Raw genomic sequence first — 26287 nt, 5'->3', positions numbered from 1 at the left:
CCATCTCCCATCTCCACTTCAAGGCACAAGGATGTCTAAGTTAAACTAAGATGAAGGTCATATATTCAAAAGACAAAAAAAAAAAAAGCACATTAATATTTTAAAATGCTGTCCTTTTTATAAATTGCCTCTACTACTACTGCTATAACATTTCTTGGCATGCATGGGTGGCTCGGTCAATTAAGCATCTGACTCTTGATCTCAGCTCAGGTCTTGATCTCAGGGTCATGAGTTCAAGCCCCACATTTGGCTCCACACTGGGCATGGAGCCTACATTAAAAAAAATAACCCACTTTTCATACCACCTCCACTGCCACTACCAGCTCACATACCTACTATGTGCCAGGCTCTGCAGACTCTCAAACAGAACAACAACATGTGTGTGCTTATAGGAAAAAAATAAACAATGCTGATTCCATTCTTGATTCAATCATTTGCTTACTCCATGGTTTTGGGCAATACTCTTCCTTTCCAATTCTCGATTTTCCCAAATGGGACATAGAAATGGACTAGATGGCTGAGTACTCCTCCAACTTTCAGAATCCATGATTACTTTTTACTTAACTAGAATTTTACAGTTGGCAATCACCAGAAACCCATTTAGTCTCTGAGCCTGGAGCCATGGGAAGGTCTCTCTTATCAGACGCTAGTCCAGCTGTAATATTCTCCCACAGTTCAGGGCTATTACCTTTTGAAATTTGGTTTCTGCCCGAATACCCATTTGGAAAAGAAGTAAGAGAGGAAAATCAAGGCATCCTGTGATTCTATTGTTTCTGGCTCCATCTCCTCCTTGAGAGGTTTCTCCCTGGTCACTATGGGGAAACAGGACTGGACTTTGGAGCAAGATAGGATGTAATACTCATGGAAGGATGAATAAGAACCTCTTTTGTCCCTTTTTCATAGTTATTGTCCCAAGAAAACAAGGCAAAGAACGCTGGCTCGTGGAACTATGATGTGGGAAGTTCTAGACTGTCTATGCAGTCATGATATTCCTGATTTAACCCTAGCACTCTAGAACATGGTAGAACAAAAGCTCACCCCTCTGGAATCGACAGCTGCATACATAATATCCATCCAGCCCTTAAATGTTGCCTGTAACAAAAGCAAATAAACATGAACATAATTATAGGCTTGCTATCAACAGACAAGTGCCATACAACAGCAAGCAAGACCCAATGGGCAGATGTATATAAGATAGACAGGAATGAATGCCCAGGACAAAACGTCCAGTTAAAAGAACAGTAGAAGGTAATTAAAAAATGGGTGTCTTGGGGTTTTTTTTCTTCTTCATTTCTACAAGATAAAAAGTTTTTTTTTAAAAGGAAATTTCTGCCTTAAAAATTTCTAGAGGCGCTGTGTAACAACTACTGGAAAGAGCCTGGCTGAGGCTTTCCTGATGCTACATGTTTACACTGTCTGCCTAAGACCTGGCAACTGTTGTTTGAACAGGGGACTGACTTCCAATAGAGAACTGCTGCTAATGGTGTAGTTTTGCATCTGAGGCTCCAGTCCTTCTTGGCTGGAGCTCTGGAGAGTAAGGCACCATACAAGATAGGGTGAGATGTAAAGGGGCATTGTTGGGAGGTTGAGGCTCAGTAGACAATAAAGTTGGAGATGCTCAATGGGGAACAATTCCAGAGGGCAATGGCTTCCACATGGGGAATTAGGATTTGATTCTACTATCTTAATGGAGTCACTGTGTTTTTATTAAACTGAGAAATGATTTATGTTTCTTTTAAGGTTTCTCTCCTCACAGTAAAAATCATACCAACAGCACTTACCACTTGCAGCAGGGCAAGGTAAGCCATTCCCACATTGTCAAAGTTGACTGGAAGGGTGACCCAAGATAAATTTCCACCTTCACATTCAGTTTTGCTTGCAACAGTGCTGTAATTTATAACCGAGTTTATATCTGTTCTGTTAACGCATCTTCCAAAATTTCCAGAAAAGAAGTTTACTCCCAGGATACAAAATATCAGCCAGAAAATGAGGCAGACAAGCAAAACATTCAGAATGGCAGGTATGGCACCTATGAGAGCATTGACTACCACCTTAAAAAAAAAAAACAAAAAAAAAAAAAACAGAAGAAAAACATAACAGATACATGGGATTCACCAAATTCTGGATCTCAGGATGTGCCTGATATGTGGGACTGGACCTCTTGGAGCTCTGTCTTTACTTTCTACTTCCAACCTCCCAACCCTGCATCCTATGACAAGCCCTGCTTTCAGCTCCATAGATAATGGGTCCTTTCTGTTGTCATTGAGGATCACTTGAGAAATGTCATTTTATGACAGTGTTACAGACTTATGGGACACCTGCCCTAGGATTGAAAGGAAACCGGAGCCCATCTTGGCTACCACAGAATGGATGCTATCTTAAATTTTTCTCCATCTCTCAAATTCTAAGCAGTGGATTGGACAGGAAGGAGCCCAGGAAAAGCTTGGCAATTTAAGGGAAGCCCAGCCCAAGAAGAGCAGTTGGCTTTTCCACCTCTCCCTGACAGCTTGACCTTCCTCCCATCTGCCTGAAGAATGTACCTTCATTCCCTCGAACTGAGACAATGCTCGCAGGGGCCTCAGGGCTCTTAGGGTCCGGAAGGACTTCAAGCTCTTTAAGTCAATGAGACTGGTCACAGAGACCTGGTGGGAAGAGAAGCCACAGGTAGTGTACCTGACTTGGTTTCCAGGGAAGCCAGCGGGGGACTGGCAGCCCTCATTCTGAGAGGCAGACACATGGTGCCTTCAGTGGATTATCCAGAAACAGAAAGCAGCCAGCCCCTGCAGGAAGTGGGAGGGCAAGTGAAGAGACTATTTTTCTCCTTGTTTGCCAAAGCTACAGCCCATATAGGTGAGGACAGTGCATTTACATTATTTGTTTAATGAAAGACAAAGAAAAGCTGAGAAATTGCTGTGAGTTAAAGGAAACCAAAAGGACATGATAATGATGTGTCACTTGGGGTCCTGAATTGGATCCTGGATTGGGGTTGGTGAGGGGAGGCCACGGTGGATGGATAGAAAGAATTAATCATAAAAGACCTTGTTGAAACAATTGACAAAATTTGAAAATGGATATGGGTTTTGTTACTGAGTCATGTTAAATTTCCTAACTTTGATAATTGTGCTGTGACTGTGTGAGACAGTATCCTTTTTCTTAGGAAATACACACTGGAATGTTTAGGGGTAAAGGGCTGTGGTGCCTGCAACCTAATCTCAAGCAATTTAGAATGAAAAAATGGAGAGAAAATGACAAAGCAGATGGGGTGAAATGTTAATAATTGGTAAACTTGGGGAAAGACTATAAGAGGTTCTTTACACTATTTTTTGCAACTTTTCTATAAGTTTGAAATGATATAATAAAAAGTTACAACAAAATAATAAACTGTTTGCTAATATTTCCCCTCACTCAGATGCCTCCTTTTGGGGGAATTAAATCCAATTTTTTCTCCCAACATAGTTCTTCCCAGTGGGTCAGGGCTAAGGACTGGAAAGCTCTGCAAATACACTAAATTGAAACTTAAATATAATGAGGTTGAGTTAAAGACCACTATTTGCAGATTCTAGTCATTCTTACTGATTATGCAGAGCCTTCAGAGGTTCAACTTGAAAGAAGGGTTGCTCAGCAGGACAGGAAGTGAATTATCCTATGACTGACTATGCTGATATCAGAGTTCACTATTATCTAAAATCATTCCCCTGCCAATCTCATTGTAGTAGTAAAATACTAGCAAACTGAGAGAAATTAAGTGAGTTAATATGGCAGAATAACAAAATTTTAAAATGTATAATCAATTTAAAAAAAAAAATCACCATCAATTCAAAATGCTTTTATTTATAAAGGTTTTCCAGGAGCGCCTGGGTGGCTCAGTGGGTTGGGCGTCTGCCTCCAGCTCAGGTCATAATCCCGGGATCCTGGGATCGAGCCCCACATTGGGCTCCCTGCTCAGTGGGGAGCCTGCTTCTCCCTCTGCCTGCCGCTCCCCCTGCTTGTGCTCTCTCTTTCTCTCTGCCAAATAAATAAATAAATAAATAAACTCTTTGTAAAGGTTTATAAAATAGGCTTTTTGTTTGTTCTCTTGTTTGTAATAGCATTGCCTGTTGGGAGAGTTATTTCAGCAGCTTTTCCACAAATATCTCCTTCTACCTTGTTCCTAGCCAGAGGGAAAAGGATGGCACAGTTTAGCAGTTCTTCTGGCTTTACCAAATAACTCTTATCACGGGTGGGGAAGAAGGGTCCCTAGAGGGACACTGTACACCTTTCACCTGATAAGGTTATCCCCAGTCTCTATTCCACCAAATTGGGGCACATTGATGATACATGCAGACATAAAAATACCCACATTCTTTCCCACTCTACAGTACTCTTAAGGTGGGAAGTCTTCTGCTGGTTTTATCTTTTTTTCTATCTAACTTGCATTTGTTACTCTGTACTGTTTTGACATTCACCATTTTGATAGACATATTCTTGTGGTTTGTTCCTTTTAACTGTTACAAAATATTACAGCATAGAAATATTCATATTTTATGGATCCATTCCCCCTTGGTGAATATCTAGGTTTTTTCCAATTCTTTGCTATTATGAACAACAAACTGGACAGATGTGTGCATTTTTCCTGCATACATACACAAGAGTTTTCCATAGATGCATAACTAGAAGTGGTATTTATGGATAATAAATTGGGCTCATTTGTAATTATACTTAATGTGCAAAATTTTCCCTAAAATAACTGTTACCAATTAAGTTGTTAGCAGTGATTAGAGATTCCATTTTCTTATATCTTTCTCAATATTAGAAATTACCCAACTTTAAAATTTTTGTCAGTCTGATGAATAACACAAAGTCTCTCATTTTAATATGCACTTCTATGCTAACTGGTAATAAAGCTAGAGTGTATTTCTTCATATATTTATTAGTAACTTGTGTTCCTTATGTGAACTGCCTGTTTGCATCCTTCTCCCATTCTTACACTATGTTTTCTTTTTCTTGTTCATCTGTAGAGAGTTTTTATATACTGTGGATAATAATTTTCTATTATGCATATGGCAAGAACTGTCTCCAGCTCTAGCCTGTCTTTATAATTGCAATTCTATTAAATAAAAAACCAAAAGTTTTACATTTTGATATAGTTGAATTTAGGTACATATTTTTTGTGGTTCTGTTTATATTTTTCTACTTCAAAATTATAAAGATCATTTTATATAATGTTGATTAACAAGCAACATGAAAGGCTTATTCACGGGGTGCCTGGGTGACTCAGTCGGTTGAGCATCTGACTCTTGCTTTGGCTCAGGTCATGACCTCAGGGTTGTAAGATCCGGACCCATGACAGGCTCTGTGCTGAGAATGGAGGCTGCTTAGGATTTTCTTTCTCCTTCTGCCCCTCCCCCGCCCCCTACTCACACACTGCTCTAAAATTTTTTTTAAAAAATTAAAAAAAAGGATTATTTACACACATTCTCTTATTTAATCTGCACAATAATGTTCTGAATTAAGTAGCATTATATATAACTTATCATGTTATAGGCAAAGAAAGTTGAAGCTCAGAGGATTAGCAACTCTTTTCAGGTGGAACTGGGATTCACACCTTGGTCGATATGATATTAATGCTAATAATAGTAATAGTGGACCATACTTATCAAGTGCTTTCTCTGGGATTTATAAAAATAAATAATTTCAAGATTATTTCTTTTCATGTTGTACTCATTTTTGTTCCATTCATTTTGTTTCGAAGATTATACTTGGCTCATCAAATGAAGTATGCAAACTTCCTCTTTTTTTATTCTTTGTAACAATTTGAATAAGGTTGGGGTTAACTGTTTATCTTAGTTCAGGCTGCCATAACAGAGTATCAAAGCCTAGGTTGCTTATAAATAACAGAAATTTATTTCTCACAGTCTAGAGGCTGGGTAGTCCAAGATCAAGATGCCAGCAGAATCAGTGTCTGGTGAGAGATCACATCCTAACTCATTGATAGTTTTCTTCTTTCTATGTCTTCACTGACAGAAGGGGTGAGGAAGCTCTGTGGGGTCTCTTTTACACATCGCCAGTCCCATTCATGAGGGCTCTGCCCTCATAACCTAATCACCTCCCAAAGGTACCACCTCCAAATACAAACACATTGGCGGTTAGGTTTCAACATATGAATTTTAGGGGATGCAAACATTCAGTATATAGCACTATTTCTTGAAAGTTTGGGAAAACTTGCCTGTAAAACCATCTGGGCCTGGCGCCCTTTTTTGACAGTGTGGTGTTGAACTATGTTTTGATATTTTAAATGGTTATTGTTAGATTTATGTTTTCCATTTGTGTGTGGTCTAATTTGGGCAATTTGTAGTCTATACTCTCATTTTTATTAAGGTGAAGACTTATTAAAAGGGGTTAGTACTTTGCCTAAGGTTACACAGAAAGAGAGCAGACAAGATAACTTTAGGATCAGTTTCCTGAGTTTAGGTCAGTAGACCACAGGTCTCTAGAATGGAGATACCAACCATCTGTCCACTGTCTTATGGGTTCTTCACTATACTATATGATAATGGGTGCAAAGTGATTTGCACCATGTTAACTGATAGGGTTTACAGACATGTGGATATTTTTATTCTTTTTTATTATTCCTGTTGGAGCTCCCATGGCACTGATGCCTTTCTAAAATGCCTGAATGACATGCCTATTTGTGTCCATCAACAACATTAGCAACATTATGGTTTTCCAGTTGCTAGGTTGACCACATGGCTTATGCTTATGCATTTGTCATGTCTACTTCTTTAAACAGCAGAGACAAAGTCTAACTAACTAGCACATGGTAGAGAGTTTTAATATACTGTGGGTAATAATTTTCTGTTATGCATATGGCAAGAACTGTCTCCAGCTCTAGCCTGTCTTTATAATTACAATTCTATTGAATAAAAAACCAAAAGTTTTACATTTTGATATGTTAAAATCAAGGACTTCAGAGTGAGGCTTACTGGGTTTGAGTTTCATCTCCACCACTTCTAGCTGGCCAATTTTTGACATGTTTCTTAACTTCTCTATTACTTAGTTTCTCCCTGTGTATATGAGAAAAAATAATAGTACCTACCATATGGAGTGGTTGGGATAACTAAAAGAAAGAATGCTTATGAAGCATATGGCAGAATACCTGGCATAGAGAAAGCACTTGATAATGTGATGTACTATTATTAGCCTTAGCGTCACACAGACCAAGGTGTGAATTCCAGTTTCATCTGAAACAAGTTGCTGACCATCTGAGCATCAAGTTTCCTTATCTGTAACATGGTAGGTAATGTATAACTCTGCTTAACTCAGAACACTGTTGTGCAGATTAAATGAAAGAAGGTATGTGAATAATCCTCTTATGTTGCTTGACAATTAAGATGGAGACCAGCCTGGTCTGTTGGCTGCTGACCTTCTTTGAGAAGTCTTGAGAGAAAATAGAAAGTTGGAAGGAGACAGGTGGACACTCAAGGTTATTCTAGGTATACATCAGACATAAGCAGTGCTTATGGAGAGAAGTGGATGAGCGTCATCATGGAAAGTATTGGGGTAGTGAGAATATGAAGTGCAGTGTGAGAAATGGGACCCAGGACAGGCAGGACTGCTGATGGATAAATAACAACTACTTACAAGTACTGTGAAGAAAAATATTTTGGAGAGGCACCCAAATAAGGCACACAGCTTCCTTATGATATATTCCCCTCCCCTACCCCAACCCCTTCCTGCATGGAACACAGAGATGGTAAACTTACAATCACAATGATGAAATCAAGCCAGCACCAGACACTGGTGAAATACTTCCCAAATCCAAAGGCCACCCATTTTAGACCAATCTCCAGGATAAAAATGTATGTGAAAATATGGTCAGTACAATTAAGTAATGCTTGGATATTGGGTCGTTTCTCAAGGTGAACATCTTCAAATACCTGAAATGATAAAGCATAGCCATAGGCCAGGTTGAATATTTGCTTAGAACTACTTGCTGACCTTACTTTTTAACTTTTCTTCCTTATTTGAATAAACTAGCATCTCTCTTGGTGACAAGGTTTTGCTCAAAAGTTATTAAGAATGAAATTTCGCAGTGGAATAAATTCCTTGAGTAAGTAAAACTGGAAGAAGGAAAATCCTATTTCTAGACTTCTATTGCCACAATATCTCCTAGGCTCTCACCAATGATCCCTGAAATATGAAAATATCTTCCTAACAGATCACCACACAATTTCCTGGTCTTCCTGATCCTTCCAATTCATGCTAACAATATCTTGCCAACTTCTCCAGAACCACCCAGGGGCAAATTCCATCTCTTTCATCCTCCTAGTTACCTTAGTGGCTCTATTCAGTGGCTCTCCATTGCTCATAACACCCTAGTTCCAAACACCTTGGTCTACACTCTAGATTTTGCCAACCCTGAGGCCAATGATCTATAACAAACAGCCTTACAACTTACCCCAGTGCTTCTTCCAATGTTATGTGCCCATTTTTTGTGTACCAAGACATGCAAAACTTGGGGAAGCTCTGGGCTGGAGCTTCCAGTGTAAATTACTTTGAATATTAAACATTCGTTGAGTGTGATCATGAAAGTGAGACATCCTAGCTTCTGGAGAGACCCTTTTTCATGCTACATCCAAACATCCCCCTCATCTGAAGTTTGTATGTGATTCTTCGGGGTCTATATAACTCAGGTAGAAGCTGTCCTTTTGGCCTTTACAGAGTTACTGAGAATGAAAAAAAAAAAAAAAGAAGAAGATAAGGGTCCCTGGTACTGAACCTATCAAGACATTTAGGCAAACACTGAAGACAAGAAAGAAATCGGTCCTGTTGTTGGGTATTTAGGTAATCCCATAGCCCCATGGCCCTGGGGGAAAAAGAATGCAAAAGAATAAAATAATCTGACTTCCAACTCCTAAGTGGGCTTTTGGTTGGAGAAGGCTCTCCATCTCCTCCTGTCCCCTGCCGGCTCCTCATCATTATTAAAGTCTCATTTCAGTTGATATTTTCTTTGGAAACTGTCCTTCTTTGTCGAAGGCAATTAGGTGCCTGTTCTGCATGGACCCATGTCATCCACTGCTTCTCTGAGTGTATCACTATGGCCCTGGTCTATAATGGCTTGAACCCCATCTGTCTTCCCTAATAGACTCCACGCTCCTGGAAGTCAAGGACTTGTCTTTGTGCCTCTTAAACAGAGACAAATCTGAATGGTATTGGAAGCTCATTTCCTCTCTCATTTTGGAAGATGAGCAACAGCCCGGTTCAGCAGATCTGACTTTGTTCAATTGAAGAGTAGGTCAATATCAGCAACTGAACTTTGGAGGCTCCCACATTATAATGAGACCATTTCCTTGTCCAGAAAGCTCTCATTATTACCCAGTTGCTCAGACCAGAGCTTCCCAAACTCTAATGAGTCCCAAAGCGTTTAGGTTTTGATTCAGCGGGTCTGGGGTGGGCCCAAGACTACATTTCTAACAAGCTTCCAAGTGATACTGAGACTGCTGATCCATATACCACATACAGTGGCAAGGGACTAGATGTTTCTTGTCTCCATTTGTCTATAAATATGTAAAGTGAAATAAGACCTGAGTCCTTCTCCCTCTGCAGTGTGTGCTCAGTCTTCCTCTGCCCAACCTACACTTGCCTCATCAGAAGGCAGATGAGAACTAGGAGGATGGTATCATGTGTCCCTGACCTTCTGACAACACCATGCTTTCCCACTGACTAGCACAGGGCTTGGTAGACACCAATTATCATTTGTGGAATAAATTAAAGAACCCTATTACTTGAATTAGAGTAAACATCCAGTGAAAATGTAAGCACCAGAAGGCTACAGGGAATCCTAGACCAGGGATTAGCAATAAAAATTAATTAAGAGAGTTCTCCGGCATGGTTTAGAGAAATTTACTTTTTTTTTTTTTTGCTTGAGAAATAATTTACACTGCAGTAAGTAGATAAATGGAGATGTGTGCTGATCATAGGCTCTGATGGGCCCCAGTGTGTGCTCATCTACTTTCACCTAGAGATCACACAAATGTACAGAACTAACCAGAAAGGCAATGGTGAAGAAGCAAGACATTTCCTTGTCGCTTCTAATTGCTAGTGACTTGCTGTGAAATGCTCTGTGATTCTAAATCAATAAGGGGGAACCTAAGACTCCATTCATTTATACAACAAATAGTAAGAGAGTTTAGTTCTATATTATGGCTATTTTAAGGGAAAATACAAGATAGAAGGGGAGGGAGGAAAAAAGAGAGACACATGTAGGTGATAAGAGAGAAGATGCTATCACTCAAGTAAGGGAGGCAAGAAGGACCAAAAGATGAGGAGAGAGAGCAGGAAGGAGTTTACAACTATAGGCTATGGAGGCATGGATTTAGAGTTATTTCCAAACCTCACTGGGACCACTACACCTCGATCTGGAAGGACCTGCTCTGTGATTAAAGCAGTATCTGTTTGTTTCTCCTCTCAAAGGACCATGACTGATGGATAATACTAAGACAACTTATTATATATCCAAACCTGGTCCCTGTAGGCTTCTCCTCCTAATGTTCTACCTTTAGGAAAGCAGCATTATGGTTTCCCAGAAAAGAGAGGTAGGAACATTGCTGTCTAGAGGAAGAAACATGTAGGACACAGTGAAAATGTCTAGAAATTCTCCAGAATGAGGGACAGGCATGGAGTTCAGGGTCAGACTCCAGTAGCCACTTTAAAGTGCTGATTTAAATCATGCTTCCCCATAAGTAAAGTGTCTTTGGCTTGGGACTTCCCAGTTGGAGCAGGACTCCAGAAGTTGTGCAAAATCCTGCCCTCAAGGGGAACCAGCAGCAAAGATCCCACTTCTGCCTGGTATCCCCATATTCACAGCCCCATGTCAGAATGTAGCCTAGCCACCTGATGCCCAACGTCCCCACAAGACTGTGATAATTTACCAGTGCCCCACTGCTCAGGAGAATCACAAAGATAATAAAGCTCTCAAACCAGCTGTGTTTCACTATTTGGTAACAAGTTTTCCGCAGGTTCCACCAAATGATCCAGGGGGACTTTCTCTTGTCCATGGCACAGCATGGAAAGCAGTGACCCAGGCCTGCAAGGAATGAGCAGTAGCATTATTCTTAGTGTCTGTAATGAGCTGTATTAATAACCCTAACTCTTCACCCTCCCTTTATGCATGTCCCTTACCTCTGCTTTCTTCCCACTGAAGAGGTGGAGTCATTTTCCAACCCCCTGAATCTGGGCTCAGCCATATGACTTGATTTGGCCAATAGAGCAGAGTGGGAATCACACACACCAGTTCTGAGCTTTGGCCTTAAGAGGCCTTGCATGTTTCCACTTGATCTCTGGCACCATCTCCATAAAGAAAGGAATATTTGGGCCAGCCCACTGGTTTCAGGAGAAGGATGGACATGTGGTACAGAGCCAAGGGGCCCAGGTAAGCCCAGACCAGATTGGCCGACTCCCAGTCATTACCACTCACATGAATAAAGCCAGCCAAAATCAGCAGAAATAACCAGCCTGGATGAGTGGAGTCACGTAGACGAATGTTTATTATTGTGTGCCACTGAGGCTTCATGGCTGTTTGTCATGCAGCAATTTCTTTTGGCAACAGTAAACAGTGTCCTAAGGACTGAGGGGAAGGAGGTAAAGATGGGCACAGGCTCTGTGAACCACCCAAACCACACAGTCTGATCAACTGTCAAGATACACATAGGTAAGCATTTGACCTCAACACACACCAGCCTTCAGCATGAATCACATCACCCTTCTACCTTGTCTCCTCCACTCATCCTCTAACTTCCAAGGAGGTTAATTTCATGGTGATTTTAACATTCCACTCCTTTCCTAATCATTTTCCTAAGCTACTGTGAGGTCTCCTCAGTCTGCTCCTGCCCTCCTCCATCATTCAGAACACCAATAGGTTAATCTCCCTAAAAGGCTTTTTTTCTATCTTTTATGCCATTCCTCCCTTCTTCTAGAAACCAACCTTTCTTCTCCAACTTCATTGTTGACATCCTATACACACCTCAAGCACCAGTCCAAATGTAAGTCAGGATAATTAACAATAATCTATCCCTAGACTGACCTCTGACCCCATGGGCAGTTTGAGGGTTGTCAAATAACCTGCAAAAAGTTTGAAACTCATTCTTGGTGTCCATTCTGAGACCAGACTAGTGTCAAACTTATGAAGAAATTTTTAATTTTAGATTCATTCATTTAAGTCTCTATCTACCTGTCTATCTATCCATCTAAATTTGTTGAGCCCACAATCTGGGCAAGAGTCCATTCTTACACTAGAGATACAATATTGATTAAGTCACTGCCTATGTTTTTAAGGACCTCACAAGAGAGACAGATACAAATAAATTTCCCACAATGAATATAGGAAATAATAAAGGCACGTAAGAAGGAACCACTATATCCACTCAAGGAATCAGGAAAGACTGCATTTATTGATTGCTTATTATGTGCCAGATATTCTTCTAGGTGATTTACATTCACTCATTTAAGGCCAACAATAATCCTTTGCAGCAGATATTATTATAGCCATTTTATAAAGGAGGCACTAGAGAAGCTAAGCAAATTGATCAAGTCATACAGCTAGTAAATGAAAAGGCCAGAATTGAGCTCAGGCAGTCTGGCTCCAGAGCCAAAGCTCCTAACTACAATATTATCCTTCTTCCAGAGAAAAATCTTGAGGGATGTGCTGAGGATCTGGACTTATGGTCAGCTTCCCTTGGTCTACCACCTCAACTACATCTTGACAATGGATGTACTAGGGACTATAGAAAGTGGGAGACATATTGGCCCAGTGGGAAAAGTTTTCTAGAGGAAAGTTTTCTAGAGTTTCTACCCTGGTTGTTGGGCTGTGTTAGTTGAGCCCACCTAAATCAAGAATTTCCTGAAATCTGGGGCACCTGGGTGGCTCAGTCGTTAAAGCATTTGCCTTCGGCTCAGGTCATGGTCCCAGGGTCCTGGGATCGAGCCCCGCATCGGGCTCCCTGCTCGGCAGGAAGCCTGCTTCTCCCTCTCCTACTCCCCCTGCTTTTATCCCTGCTTTCACGATCTCTGTCTCTGTCAAATAAATAAATAAAATCTTAAAAAAAAAAAAAAAGAATTTCCTGAAATCTCCTTTACCTGGATCTGATAATGGCCCCAAGAATCTATGGATGCCCTCTCTTTACTTCTTTCTCCAGTAGAAGTAGAAAGAAGGCATCTATCAAAATCACAGAGCTTCAAAGAATAACAGAATCTCATCCAGTATTCTATGAACTGGATGCAGGAATACTGCCACTTACCTTTGGGAAAACATCTCTCTGGTTCTTTTTTGGGAATCATTTCAGGCACCCGTCCAAAGGGATCCTGTGGATCGATGGTGCTACATTCTGAAAGCACACTGGTAGTATCACACTTCTACCCATCAGAACAAAGGAAAAGGGGAATCATTTACCAAGAATGACTCTCACAATGGTAGCACCTAATACCTTCGTGTATGACTTTTTAGGAATGAAGCTAGCTAGGCAAAAGATTCTAGGTATAGGTGTATCTAGAAAATGTCCCTTTCATTGGGTGCTTTTGAAAATGCTCTGACGAGCTCTGACTTTAGGAGAGAATTCTCTAACTGCTCTCCCCTGGCTTAAAAAAGGTGAGGTATATAAAGACACAGTATCTCAACCTTTTCCTCCCTACAAATCATATCTCTGATACTACCTAACTCCAAATAGAGAGGCTGGGTGATGTGAAGGCTATTTTACTGAGACTAATTTTTAGCTCTTTCAATTCCCAGAATAATAGGTCTAGACTAGTGGTTCTCATTGATTTTGCCCTCCAGGAGACATGTTGACAATGTCTAAAGACACTTCTAATTTCACAACTGGGGATACTATTGATATCCGGTGGGTAGATGCCATGGATGCTGCTAAACATCCTACAACAAACAGAACAGCCCAGCACAAGGAGGAATTATCATGCCCCAAACGTCATAGTGGAGAGTTTAAGAAACCCTGGCCTTTGCTTAAGATCCAATTCTGGCATTTTGCGCTGCATTAATCCTGATATTTTAATCTCGATAGCCATAATGGCTATGTTGGAAAATGTGTATAGATAAGCTACATGTTCCCTCTGGAACACCCTGGGAAAATTACCTTTTGGGGATCCTTTTCTGACAAACATATGTCATCTTCAGAGAACACATCAATTTCCACACTTTGAGCTCCTGGGCTGATGGACTTCTTGGTCACCTGATGGAGTTCAAAGGCCTGACACCAAAAAGCCCAGAGTAGAATTAATATTCTCCCGGGCATTCCACTTGAGATAAAACAAGTTTGAATTGTGACATTATTACATTCTTTTTACTTTTTAAAACTGCTCCTGGAGAAACTCAACATAAAATAATTCTGGGAAAACTACTATAGGAAACAGGTAATGAAACTTACTCAAAAGTCATGTAATCAAACAATATGGTTTTGGTACAAAATTCACCAAATAATTCAGAGGTGAAACTTACTGTATCATTTCACTTCAATGGCTAAATAATAAATTATTTAATAAGTGGTATAATTAGCTATCCCTGAAAATATAATATAATGCCAGAATATAGTAAAAATAAAATCCATAATGATTTGATATACTGATATAAAAATACATGAGTTAAAATGTTAGAAGAATAATTTGGAAAATAATTTTTTTATTCTTTGGGGTATAGAGGGTTAGCTTAGTGAAATAGAAAAGGGCATAAAGAGAAAAATGAAAATGTATTACTATATAAAAATAAAAAATAAATTTTGTCTGATGACCTGCAGGTATACCCAAGAAAGATGTGCAAAGTCATGCCTTAGCTGAAGGTTTCATCCTAAAATCTATGTGAGTGTTCCTGTGATTCTGACACTATAAGGTCATAATTTAAGAATACTTCTCCCATTTGAGCACATGCATTGATATATTACAAACACACACACACACACACACACACACACACACACACGAAACAAGTAAATATAGCTGTGGACCAGACACAGAACAGAAATATGAAGTAGTGACAATTTAAAGCATGTAGCAGGTAATGATGACTAAAAATGCCCCATGTGAACAGCTATGTTCAAGGCTTGAAACTATGGACTGGGCTGAAGTTCTTGCACTTAAGAGAGAAAGCCAAAACAAGTTGTGGCCAATGTTTGGAATTATAATTATACACAGCTGCATGGAGCCAGGAGGAAGTACAGCCTCAGAAATAGGATCTGAGTAAAAGTACCCACTGGATCTGAAATACACCTAGGATCACTATTAGACAAGAATCCTAAATTGTCAATGTAAAACTTGGTTCTGTAGTGGCTGCCCTAGGAAGGTTTATTAAAGACATCATAGAATCTAGACTGCAAAGAGAGTGACAGATCTTCTCACTAAAGAGAAATTTAAACTAACACTCCAAAATATAGGAGGAGACAAACAAAATCAGTAGCCCTAAAAATTAACTACTAGGAGGTGAATTTACTTGAGAAAGAAAAATGAAATTAGTATAATAATCTGAAAGTGTCATTAAAATGAATAAGTTTGGGATTTAACGAAAAAGATATATAGAATTTCACTTCCTGGAGGGCAACTTAAAGGAAGATCCATGGACATGATCTCCAGAGAAATAAGCATAAGTGGTGAAAATATTTTTAAAAAATCATTTAAAGGCTCTGGAAATTGTCCTAAGGCATACAGCAAATGAAGAAACGTATTCAAAAAAAATCTGGAAGCCCTACTCTAGGCAGCTGTGATCAAGAAGATGGGGCTCCCTTTACCCTCAGCCCCCAATCAAGAGATATGTATCTTATGATATGTACATATGTACATATGTATCAGGAGGTGTAGATCACCAACTTTTCTCGTCCTCTCCAACTCTGAGTTGAAGAGGCTACATTCCTCATGAATATGGCCAAGAAATTGGGTTCTGTTTTTCCATCCAGCCTCTACTCATAGGATAGAGACTCTATTCCAGATTCACCAGCTTGAGAATACTGGGGTCTTGATCACCCTCACCTCAGCTAGTTTATAAGGAAGAGGTTCCATGCAGAAAGAAGGAAGCTGAGAAGATGAGAGGCCACTGCCCCTACAAGTACTTGGATTAGTAGCTAAGAGATTTTGCCTATGGCGGAAGGCATTCCATAAGAAACAAGAACTCTGAAGCTCTCCCCAAAAGAACTGACTTTATCTGGAACAATGTGGGGGGGGGGGGCTCAAGCCTAAGGGTATTCTTGAAAACAATGGAGACTTTGATGGTAAGCAAATAAGAAGAGACTAGTAGCTCTTCTTCATTAAAAGCAACAAACTAAACTACAGGTCAGCAAGTTCACTACAGAGAACCATGGAAAGAGACAGCTAAAAAGAATCTCCCTGGGGTTAGAACAAATCTCAAAGACTGGCCTTATAAGTATCCCTCCCTGAAATTAATTAGATCAGACTGTGGAGGAATTAATGCCCTGTAGTATTGTCAAAGACAATAGAGCAATTAGCCAGCAATTAGTTCAGCCCCAAATCTGGGTGTGATACCAAATAAAGCGGACAGATTAACAGAGAGAGCATGGAAAGATAGTCAAAGAGAGCCCTGCTAAAATAACTGTGATCCTGCAGTGACTGTCTGCAAACCCAAGGGTGTGCCCTCTGAGGAGTTACACCAAAGACTTCACCTTTGTGTGTGTGTGGTGAGGGGAGGTAGGGGAATAGACTTCACTAGAATAGTCTAGCCAAGTCACCAAACAAGCCCCAGAGAGGAGAAAAGGGAATCAATTCCAGATCTGCTACAATATATTACTTAAAATGCCCAATTTTAAACAAAAATGATAAAACATGGGAAAAACCCAGGAAGTATGACCCACACATAGGAAGAAAGCAGGCAACATAAACTGCCCGTGAGAGGCCTGGGTGCCAGAGTTAATAAACAAAGAATGCAAAGCAGTCATTATAAATATGTTCAAAGAATTAAAAAATATATTTAATAATATAAAGGATGCTATGATAACAATGTATAATCAAATAGAGAGTATCAGTGTAGAGATAGAAGTTATTTAAAAAACAAATAAAAATTCTAGAGTTGAAATGTGTGATAATTGAAATGAAAAATTCACTAGGTGGAGCAACAATATATCTGAACTGGCAGAAGAAATAATCAGTGAACTTGAAGAGGGATCAGGAAAGATTATGCAATCCAAAGAGCACAGGAAAGAAGAATGAAAACTTAAAGAAGCTCAAAGGAATGTAGAACACCATGAAGCATATCAATCAGAAAGAAAAGAGAGAAAGGAGAGCACAATAATGGCTGAAAACTGCCCAATTTTGACTGAAAGTATTAATCCACACCACTAAGAAGCTCATAAAACTCAAAGTAGGATAAACACAAAGAGATCCAATCATAGTAAAATATATATATATATCATAGTAAAAATGCTGAAAGCCAAAGACAGAGGAAATATTGAAAGTAACAAGAACAAAGTTGCTCATTGTATACAAGGGGATCCCAAGAAAATTAACAGTTGACTTCTTCTTCTTCTCCTTTTTTTTCTTTTTTTTTTGTAGGCTCTGTGCCCAATGTGGGACTTGAACTCATGACCCTAAGATTACAAGCCATGTACTCTACCAACTGAGCCAGTCAGGCACCCCAACAACAGAGACTAGAAAGCAGTGGAATGAGATACCATGAGTGCTGAAATTAAAAAACAAATGTGAACCAAGATTTTATTATCCAGCAAAACTATTTTTCAAAAATGAAGATGAAATAAAATAGCACACAAACAAAAACGGAAAATCCTTTGCTAGCTGACCCACCTTACAAAAAATACTGAAGATCCTTCAGGCTGAAAGTAAGTGATCCTAAATGGTAATAAAAGTCCACACAAAAGAGCAAAGAGCACAGGTAAAGGTAAGTCTGTAATTATAAAAGATGAGAAAAATTCATATTTATTTTCCTTTCTTCTCTAAAGCAGACTTCAAAAGAAGTTGTCTAAAACAGTTTAAAATTAATGTATTATTGGACATGGAACATATAAAAATAAAATATATGTGGTAATAACAGCACCAAAGAGGTGAATGGGAGCAAAGTTGTAGTAAGGAAATGACACCTGAAAGATACCTCAAATTCACAGAAACAAATGAAGAAAGCTAGAAATGGTAAATAAGAAGACTAATAAAATAAACTCTATAAATATATACTTTCTTTCTTTTCTCAGCTTCATTAGTAAACATATAATTATATGAAGCAATGATAAAAATGTATTGTTGGGTTCTTAACATATATGGATATAATACATATAATAAAGAATAGTACAAAAATGTGGTAGAGGGAATAGAGCTATACATGAGTAATGTTTCTGTATCTCACTAGAATTAAGTTAACTTACCAGACATCAATTGTGATAAGTTAGATGTATGTGGCAGCCCCCAAAGCAATTAATAAGAAAATAACTAAAAAAATATTGTGAAAAATCATTAAAGGAATTAAGATGTTTCATTAGAAAATATTCAAATAATGCAAAGTAAGGCAATAAAAGAAGAAAAGAGGAATAAAAACAAAAAGTAAAATACTAGAAATAGATAAACTAGATCAATAATAATATTAAAAGTGAATGGGTTAAACAATCTAACAAAAAGGCAGAAACTGTCAGGCTGGATAAGAAAACAAGATCCAATTATGTGCTGTCTATAGGAAACACATTTTAGACTCAAAGATACAAACAGTTTTAAAGTAAAAGAATGGAAGAAGCTATCATACAAGCAGAAACCATAAGAAAGCTGGAGTGACTATATTAATGTCAGAAAAAATAGACTTTGTGATTTCCTGTTTGTTTTTAAGATTTTATTTATTAGAGAGAATGAGAGAGAGAGAGCACAAGAGGGGGGAGCGGGAGAGGGGGAAGCAGACTCCCCGCTGAGCAGGGAGCCCTATGCGGGACTCGATCCTGGGACTCCAGGATCATGACCTGAGCCGAGGGCAGTCGCTTAACCAACTGAGCCACCCAGGTGCCCTGTTTTTTGGTTTTTTAGAGAGAGAGAGAGCACACGAGTGCAGGGATCTTAAGCAGGCTCCATGCCCAGTGCAGATCCTGAGAAGGGGCTCAATCTCATGACCCAGAGGTCATGGCCTGAGCTGAAATCAAGAGTTGGATGCTTACCCAACTGAGCCACCCAGGTGTCCCAGACAAAATAGACTTTGAAACAAAAAAATTTACTAGGAATAAAGAGGGACATTTCACAATGACAAAAACATCATATATCAGAAAGATAACATTTATAAACATATATGCACCTAACATAAGAGCCATAAAATATATGAGGCAAAAACTGACAGAATTGAAAGGAGAAATAGACAATTCAACAATAATAGTTGGAGGCTTCAATAATGCATTTCCAGGGGCGCCTGGGTGGCTCAGTTGGTTAAGCGACTGCCTTCGGCTCAGGTCATGATCCCAGGGTTCTGGGATAGAGTCCCACATCGGGCTCCCTGCTCAGCAGGAAGTCTGCTTCTCCCTCTCCCACTCCCCCTGCTTGTGTTCCCTCTCTCTCTCTCTCTCTCTCTCTCTCTGTCAATTAAATAAATAAAATCTTTAAAAAAAATAATGCATTTTCAAAAATGAATATAACAACTAAGTAGAAGATACAAATAGAAGGCTTGAACATTATCTATCAATTAAACCTAAAAGACACCTACCGAACCCTCAACTCCAAACAGCAGAATACACATACATGGATTGAAACTGTACAAAGTGTGTTGTCTGACCATAATGAAATAATATTAGAAGTACAAAAAGATATTTGAAGAACTCAAAATTGGTGGAAATGAAACAAAACATTCTTAAATGACCAACAAGTCAAAGATAAATCACAAAAGAAATTAGAAAAGACTTTAAGATAAATGGAAATAAAAATACAATATGCCAAAATTTGTTGGAGGCATGTAGATAAAGTAGTACTTAGAGGGAAATTTATAGATATAAATATCTACAATAAAAAAATGTCTCACATCAATAACCTAGCCTTCTATGTCAAGGCACTAGCAGAGGATGAGAAAATGAAACTCAAAACAAGCAGAAATAAGGATACAGTAAGTATATGAGCAGAGATTAATAAAATAATAGGATCAACAAAATCAAAAGCTGATTATTTTAAAAGAGCAACAAAAGTGACAAAACTTTAACAGGACTGACCAAGAGAAAATGAAAGATCAAATTACTAAAACCAGGAAAGAGGGAACATTGCTATCAATTTTGCAGAAAATCAAAAGAATTCTAAAGAAATACTATGAACAACTGTATGTCAACAAATTAGACAACTTCAGTAAAATGGACCTATTCTTAGAAATACAAAAACTGCCAAAACAGACTCAAGAAGAAAGAGAAAATCTGAATAGCCCTGTAATCCCTATAACAAGTAAACAGATTGAACATGTAATTTAAAAACTTCCCACGGAAACTTCCAGTTTCTGGTCTGACATGTAAGAAGTCTGGAGGTCTCCACTCCATCCCAACATATACAAAGCTAAACAAACTGGAAAACCAATAACTCTTCTTAGAGCCATAAGAGAAGTGAGGTCCAGGGCAAACTGCTGCCCCTCCAAACTGGAGAGAAAGACAGGCTGATACAGAGAATTACAACTTAGCAAAGCAGAAACCCAGGAGCAAAAACCTCCGTGGGAACCAATTCCAGAGTAAGGAAACCTGAACTATAATTGACAAACTCCTGGAGGCTCAGTGTGGACAAGTCTAAGAGATAAAAGCTTGGGGGGACCCAGTCAACAGGGGCCCCCACACTTTTGTGAGTTTTACCTCTTGGAGCTCTACCAGGTTCTCACAGTGAGTATGGGAGGAAAATCCCCACTTGCTTCCAGCAGGGGGAGAATAAAAGGAACCATTTTGAAACAGGCACACACATTCCGTTCTTCACAAGGCCTTCCCTGATGAGAAACTAATTAACCAGAGCCTAACCTGGTGGGTTTTTTTCAGCACCTGACTGACCTGTGGGGTGGGAAATACCCAATTCTAGCCAGCTCTAGATTTCTACCTGGAGGGAGGCAGATCTCCTACTCCAGTTCACACTAGACATACTGATAAGCACTGTTCACACTCCGGAAGCACAGGCTCACTAAAAACCTGAGACCTACTCATAGGACCACAGGGCTTCTTCATTCCCCTCACACCTCCCCAGCACATTAATAAAGACCTATTTAGAGCATTTCCATCTACCCAGTACATCATGTCTGACTCTAAAGAAAAAATTAGAAGGCATACTAAAAGGCAAAAAAATATAGTTTTAAGAGACAGAGCAAGCGTCAGAACCACATTCAATACAATAAAGTTGTTGAAAATGTCAGACCAGGAATTTAAAATAACTATGATTAAGATACTCATGGCTCTGGGGCTCCCGGGTGGCTCAGTTATTAAGTATCTGCCTTCGACTCATGTCGTGATCCAGGGTCCTGGGATTGAGCCCCGCATCGGGCTCCCTGCTCCGCAGGAAAACTGCTTCTCCCTCTCCCACTCCCCCTGCTTGTGTTCCCTCTCTCGCTGTGTCTCTCTGTGTCAAATAAATAAATAAAATCTTAAAAAAAAATACTCATGGCTCTAATGGATAAAGTAGACAGCATGTGAGAACACACAGGCAGTGTGAGCAGAGAGATAGAAATTCTAAGAAAGGACAAAAAAATGCTGGAGATCTAACACATTGTAACAGAAACGAAGAATGCCATTGATGGGCTTATTAGTGGACAGGAAAAATCTCTGCTTGAGGTTATCTCAATAGAAACCTCCAAAACTGAAAACAAAGAGACAGAAGTACAGATAAAAAGAAACAGAATAGAATACTCAAGACCTGGAATACCAGAAGGAGAAGAGAAAGAAGAACCAAACAAATATTTGAAACAAAAATTACTGAGAATTTTCCATACAATATTTTAGGTCAATTATAATTGATAATATTTGGATGGACCCTGAGGACACTGTGGTCAAGTGAAACAAGTCAGAGAAAGACAAATACAGTGTGATACACTTATGTGTGAAATCTGAAAAAGCCAAATTTGCAGAGACAGAGAGTAGAATGGTAGTTAACAGGGGCTGGGAGTGGAGGGGAGTAGGGAGATGTTGGTCAAAAAGTACAAACTTTCAGTAAGAAGATGAGTAAGTTCATAGGATATAATGTATAGCATTGTGATTATAGCTAATAATACTGTGTTATATAGTTGAAAGTTGCTAACAGAGTAAACCTTAAATATTCTTACCACAATGAAGAAAAAATTATGTGACATGCTGGAGGTGTTAGCTAATGCTATGGTGGTAATCATACTGTAATATATAAAAATATCAAATCAACGTGTTGTATACCTTAAACTTAAACAATGTTATATGTCAATTATATCTCATAAAGCTAGGGATAAAAAGAATAGAAATAGAAGAGGAGGAAGACCTCTCGACTCATTTAATGAGGCCCATATTAACCTGATACCAAAACAAGGCAGACACATTATAAGGGAAAAACCTAGGGGTGCGAAATCTTTAATGAAATATCAGCAAGTTGGATCCAAATATATATAAAAGGATAATATACCATGACCAAATAGGGATAATCCAAGGAATGCATAAGTGATTTAACATTCAAAATAAATGATATGATTATCCCAATAAATTTAGGAGATGCATTTCAGAAAAATCAATATATATTCATAATTTAGAAGAAAAATAAAACTTCCTGGGGCGCCTGGGTGGCTCAGTTGTTAAGCGTCTGCCTTCGGCTCAGGTCTTGATCCCAGAGTCCTGGGATCAAGTCCCACATCAGGCTCCCTGCTCCGTGGGAAGCCTGCTTCTCCCTCTCCCATTCCCCCTGCTTGTGTTCCCTCTCTCGCTGTGTCTCTCTCTGTCAAATAATAAAATCTTAAAAAAAAAATTATAAAAAAAAGAAAAAGAAAACTTCCTAGCAAACTGGGAATAAAGGGAACTTCCTCAACTAAGTTCTTACTTAATGGGGAAAGTTTTTATGTTTCCCCCTAAGATAAAGAGCAAGGCAAGGAATACACTCTCATGATTCCTATTCAACATTATATGAAATTTCGGTCCTAACCAATGTAAGAAAAAAAAAAAAAACCCATACAAATTAAAAAAAAAAAGCTGTTTTTATTTATAGATGAAATAATTACATGTGTAGAAAATTCTAAGGAATCTACAAAAAAGCTATTGGAATTAATAAGTTGGTTTACCAACATTGCAGGATACAAAGTCAAAAAACAAAAACCCATTCATTTCTATGTACTAATAATGAATATTTGGAAACTGAAAATTTAAAAATTACAATTACAATAGGATAAAAATATTAAATTCTTAGGGATAAATGTAACCAAATATGCCAACACTTATACACTGAAAACTATAAAACATTGCTAAGAAAAATTAAAAAGATCTAAATAAGTGGAGAAAAATACGTGTTTATGAATCAGAAGACTCAATGTTGTGAAGATACCAATTATTTACAAAATAATCAGTGCAACACCAAACAAAATCCTAACAATCTTTTTTATGGAAAGGTAACATACTGATTCTAAAATGCATAAAGAAATGTAAAGGGCCTAAAATAGCCAAAACAAGTTTGATAAAGAACAAATTATACACCGTGCTTTCAAAACTTATCATAAAGCTACAGTAATCAAGACAGTGTGGTATTGGTATAAAATAGATATACAGATTCAATGAAACAGAATTAAGAATCCAGAAAAAGTCCCGATAGATAAATAGATAGATAGATGATATAGATGATATAGATAGATAATATAAATAGATAAGATATAGCCAATTTGATTCTGACAAACATATCAAGTTGATTCAGTGGCATAAGAACAGTCGTTTCAATATATAATCCTAGAATCACTTAGCTATATATACAGGGGAAAAAATGACACAACGCATTGAATTAAATGGAAGTGCATCATGGACTTGATTCTGAGAGGTAAACCTATAAAATTCTCAAAGAAAACATATGAGAAAACCTTTGCAGTTTTGGATTATACAAAGATTTCTTAGAATGGAAACAAAACACATGAACCATAGGAATAATATTGATAAATTATATTTCACCAAAATTGAAAAGTTCTGCTCATTAGGATACCATTAAGAAAGTAAAAGATAAGCCACAGTTAGAAAATATGTGCGGTGCACATACCAAAGGATATGTATCAAAATATGTAATAAACTCTTACACCTCAATCATAAGAAATCTCTCAATAAAAATGGGCAATGGACACTTTACCAAGGAAGATACATTAGGCAACATCATTATTTATCAGTGAAATAAAACTTGAAACCACAACAAGTCACCACACAGACCCATTAGAATGATTAAAATTATTGCGGGGAGAGTGCAATATGTTACAACCATTGTGGAAAACGCAGGAGTATACGGACAGAATGAAGTCTGTAGCTGTTAATTTGGGGTATCTATCACACCGCCACTCCCTGACAGCTCTCATCTCTCACCACGCCTCATCCACTGGTCCCTTCAGAGGCTGAGTTTCTTCCCACCACTGTCTCCTTTTCTGTGCTGTTCCGTTCACTTTCCTCGCCTTTCAGCTAGTCTAAACTTTATACTTCTTTTAGGGCTCAAACAAAGTCACTCGACTCCCCTGTTGCCCTGGCCCACTCTGATCTCGCTCCCCTCTGAACGCCTCTGCCATCTCCCACCTCCATATGTGCAGGACCATGATTAGAAACAGCACTGGGATATGCACGTGAGTACTGAAGGGCAGCCTCCACATTGTGTACCCTTATTTTCCCTGCCTGGTGCTCAGAAGAGGGCAGGCAACCAGTGTCTCGTGGTAGCTCTGGCTTCCTATGACCTCCATGTCTATGTATGAAACTTCATACCTGTTTTCCAGCCTCAAGTTGTGTGGCCTGCTGTGCATTATTTTCACCAGGAGATTCAAAACCATCCTCTTCCTCTGCAAGTGGGGCCAACCAGGTCCGGTCATGCTGCTCCCTCATCTCTGGGCCCTTTTTCATCTCTGTAACCAGTGGAATGATGTCTTTGCTTTTGGCAGCAGGGCCTCCTGTCCCCTCTTTTTGCCTTGGTAAGTTTTGACTCCTGCACCACTTGTGACAAAAATGCTGAAGAGTATGTATTACGAAGCAAAAAGCACGGCGGAACCGACCCAGGGCTAACTGGACTTTGGTTTTTTTGGACTCTCCATCCAAGTTTCCATCTCTCTCCTCATTGCTGAAGGAATTGAGCAGCAAGGCAATGAAGAGGTTGAGCACCTGTGGTGGGGTGGAGGGGGAACACACAAGGAGAATGGAAAGTTTAGCAGAGGGAAAGATACAGTGGGTTTCCAGAACAACTTTCCCCCAAGACCCAAAACTAAGTCACATGAGATCATGTACATGAGAAAGTTCATTTATAAAATGAATAAAAGGAGACAAGATCGAGGAAGGCAGCAAGATAAGATGAAAGAAAAACTGAAGTGAAAGAGTGCCAACAGCCAAGACCAGTTTGTCTACATACAAGCAACAGGTGTTGTAAACTCTGGCCAGGGTAAAGCAGAACTGTGTGATCACTGGCAAAATAAAAAATGTATATTCCTTGAGGATCAGTTGAATAGTGAGCGTGGCTTTGCTGGAATGGGATATGGGTCTGATGTCTAATACTGCCATGGGGTCCTCCCCTGTTGGCACAGTTTGAGACATGATGTGCTTTGTGCAGGCTCTTTAGGTCCTGTTGCCCAAACCACAACAAAGTATTGGAGCTGAACTGGAGGGGTTTGGATCGAATCTGCAACTCTTCTGTTGAAGCATGGATCACTTTAAATTCAGATCATCTCATCAGCATCCTACTTGGGTTTTTTTGCTTACATTTACACACCCTCCAATTCATCATCTTCATCTCCTCAAACTCCTTTGTTTGTGGCTGTCACCAGCTCAAAAATATACAGCTTCGGGGAGGAGTGTCTTATGAGTGTGAATGGGTCTAGTCACTCTCCCACAGCTTCACCACAAGAATTCCAGCTGTGGACCTCTGCTCAAGCTTTCCTCTGTTTGCCAAGTCCTCCTTGCCTCTTTAGTGCCCTTCTCAAGTACTGTATCTTCCACGCATCCTTTGCCAACATTTTCTTCCCACTCCCATTGGTTATATTCTGCTCTGCTGAACTTTTGTACCACTTACTATCTATCTAACATTGCTGATCAGGCACATAGGATAAAGCCATTGTGTGCGTGTGGACGGTTCAGTATATTTGCACGATAGCCCCAACTTGATTCTTAAGAACTTGCGCTCAGGTAACCTGTGTGTCTTCTGTCTTTTCATACCC

At 39.1% G+C, this 26287-nt stretch overlaps 1 protein-coding gene across 2 annotated transcripts in view; it reads right to left on the bottom strand.

The window, feature by feature from the left end:
* The window catches only part of SCN11A (sodium voltage-gated channel alpha subunit 11), an 80499-nt gene that overhangs the window by 18263 nt on the left and 35949 nt on the right, over nt 1–26287 (bottom strand). The window contains exons 15-22 of one of the 2 annotated variants that reach the window (XM_088021405.1): nt 24853–25241; nt 14121–14241; nt 13275–13389; nt 10911–11065; nt 7743–7916; nt 2541–2642; nt 1782–2051; nt 1039–1092 (exon numbers count right to left, since the gene is read on the bottom strand). In XM_088021405.1, the coding sequence (XP_087877531.1) occupies nt 1039–1092; nt 1782–2051; nt 2541–2642; nt 7743–7916; nt 10911–11065; nt 13275–13389; nt 14121–14241; nt 24853–25241 (1380 nt within the window). Of the gene's footprint in view, nt 1–1038; nt 1093–1781; nt 2052–2540; nt 2643–7742; nt 7917–10910; nt 11066–13274; nt 13390–14120; nt 14242–24851; nt 25242–26287 lie in introns of both variants that reach the window. The other variant, XM_028107110.2, reaches the window with a different exon arrangement.

The sequence above is a fragment of the Eumetopias jubatus genome, unplaced genomic scaffold, assembly GCF_037043125.1.
Source record: "Eumetopias jubatus isolate StellerSeaLion01/CBP00866 unplaced genomic scaffold, mEumJub1_p1.0 scaffold_1, whole genome shotgun sequence".
Classification (NCBI taxonomy): Eukaryota; Metazoa; Chordata; class Mammalia; order Carnivora; family Otariidae; genus Eumetopias; species Eumetopias jubatus.
Note: the sequence above shows the minus strand (reverse complement) of the source record. Positions and strands in the feature narration are given on the sequence as shown.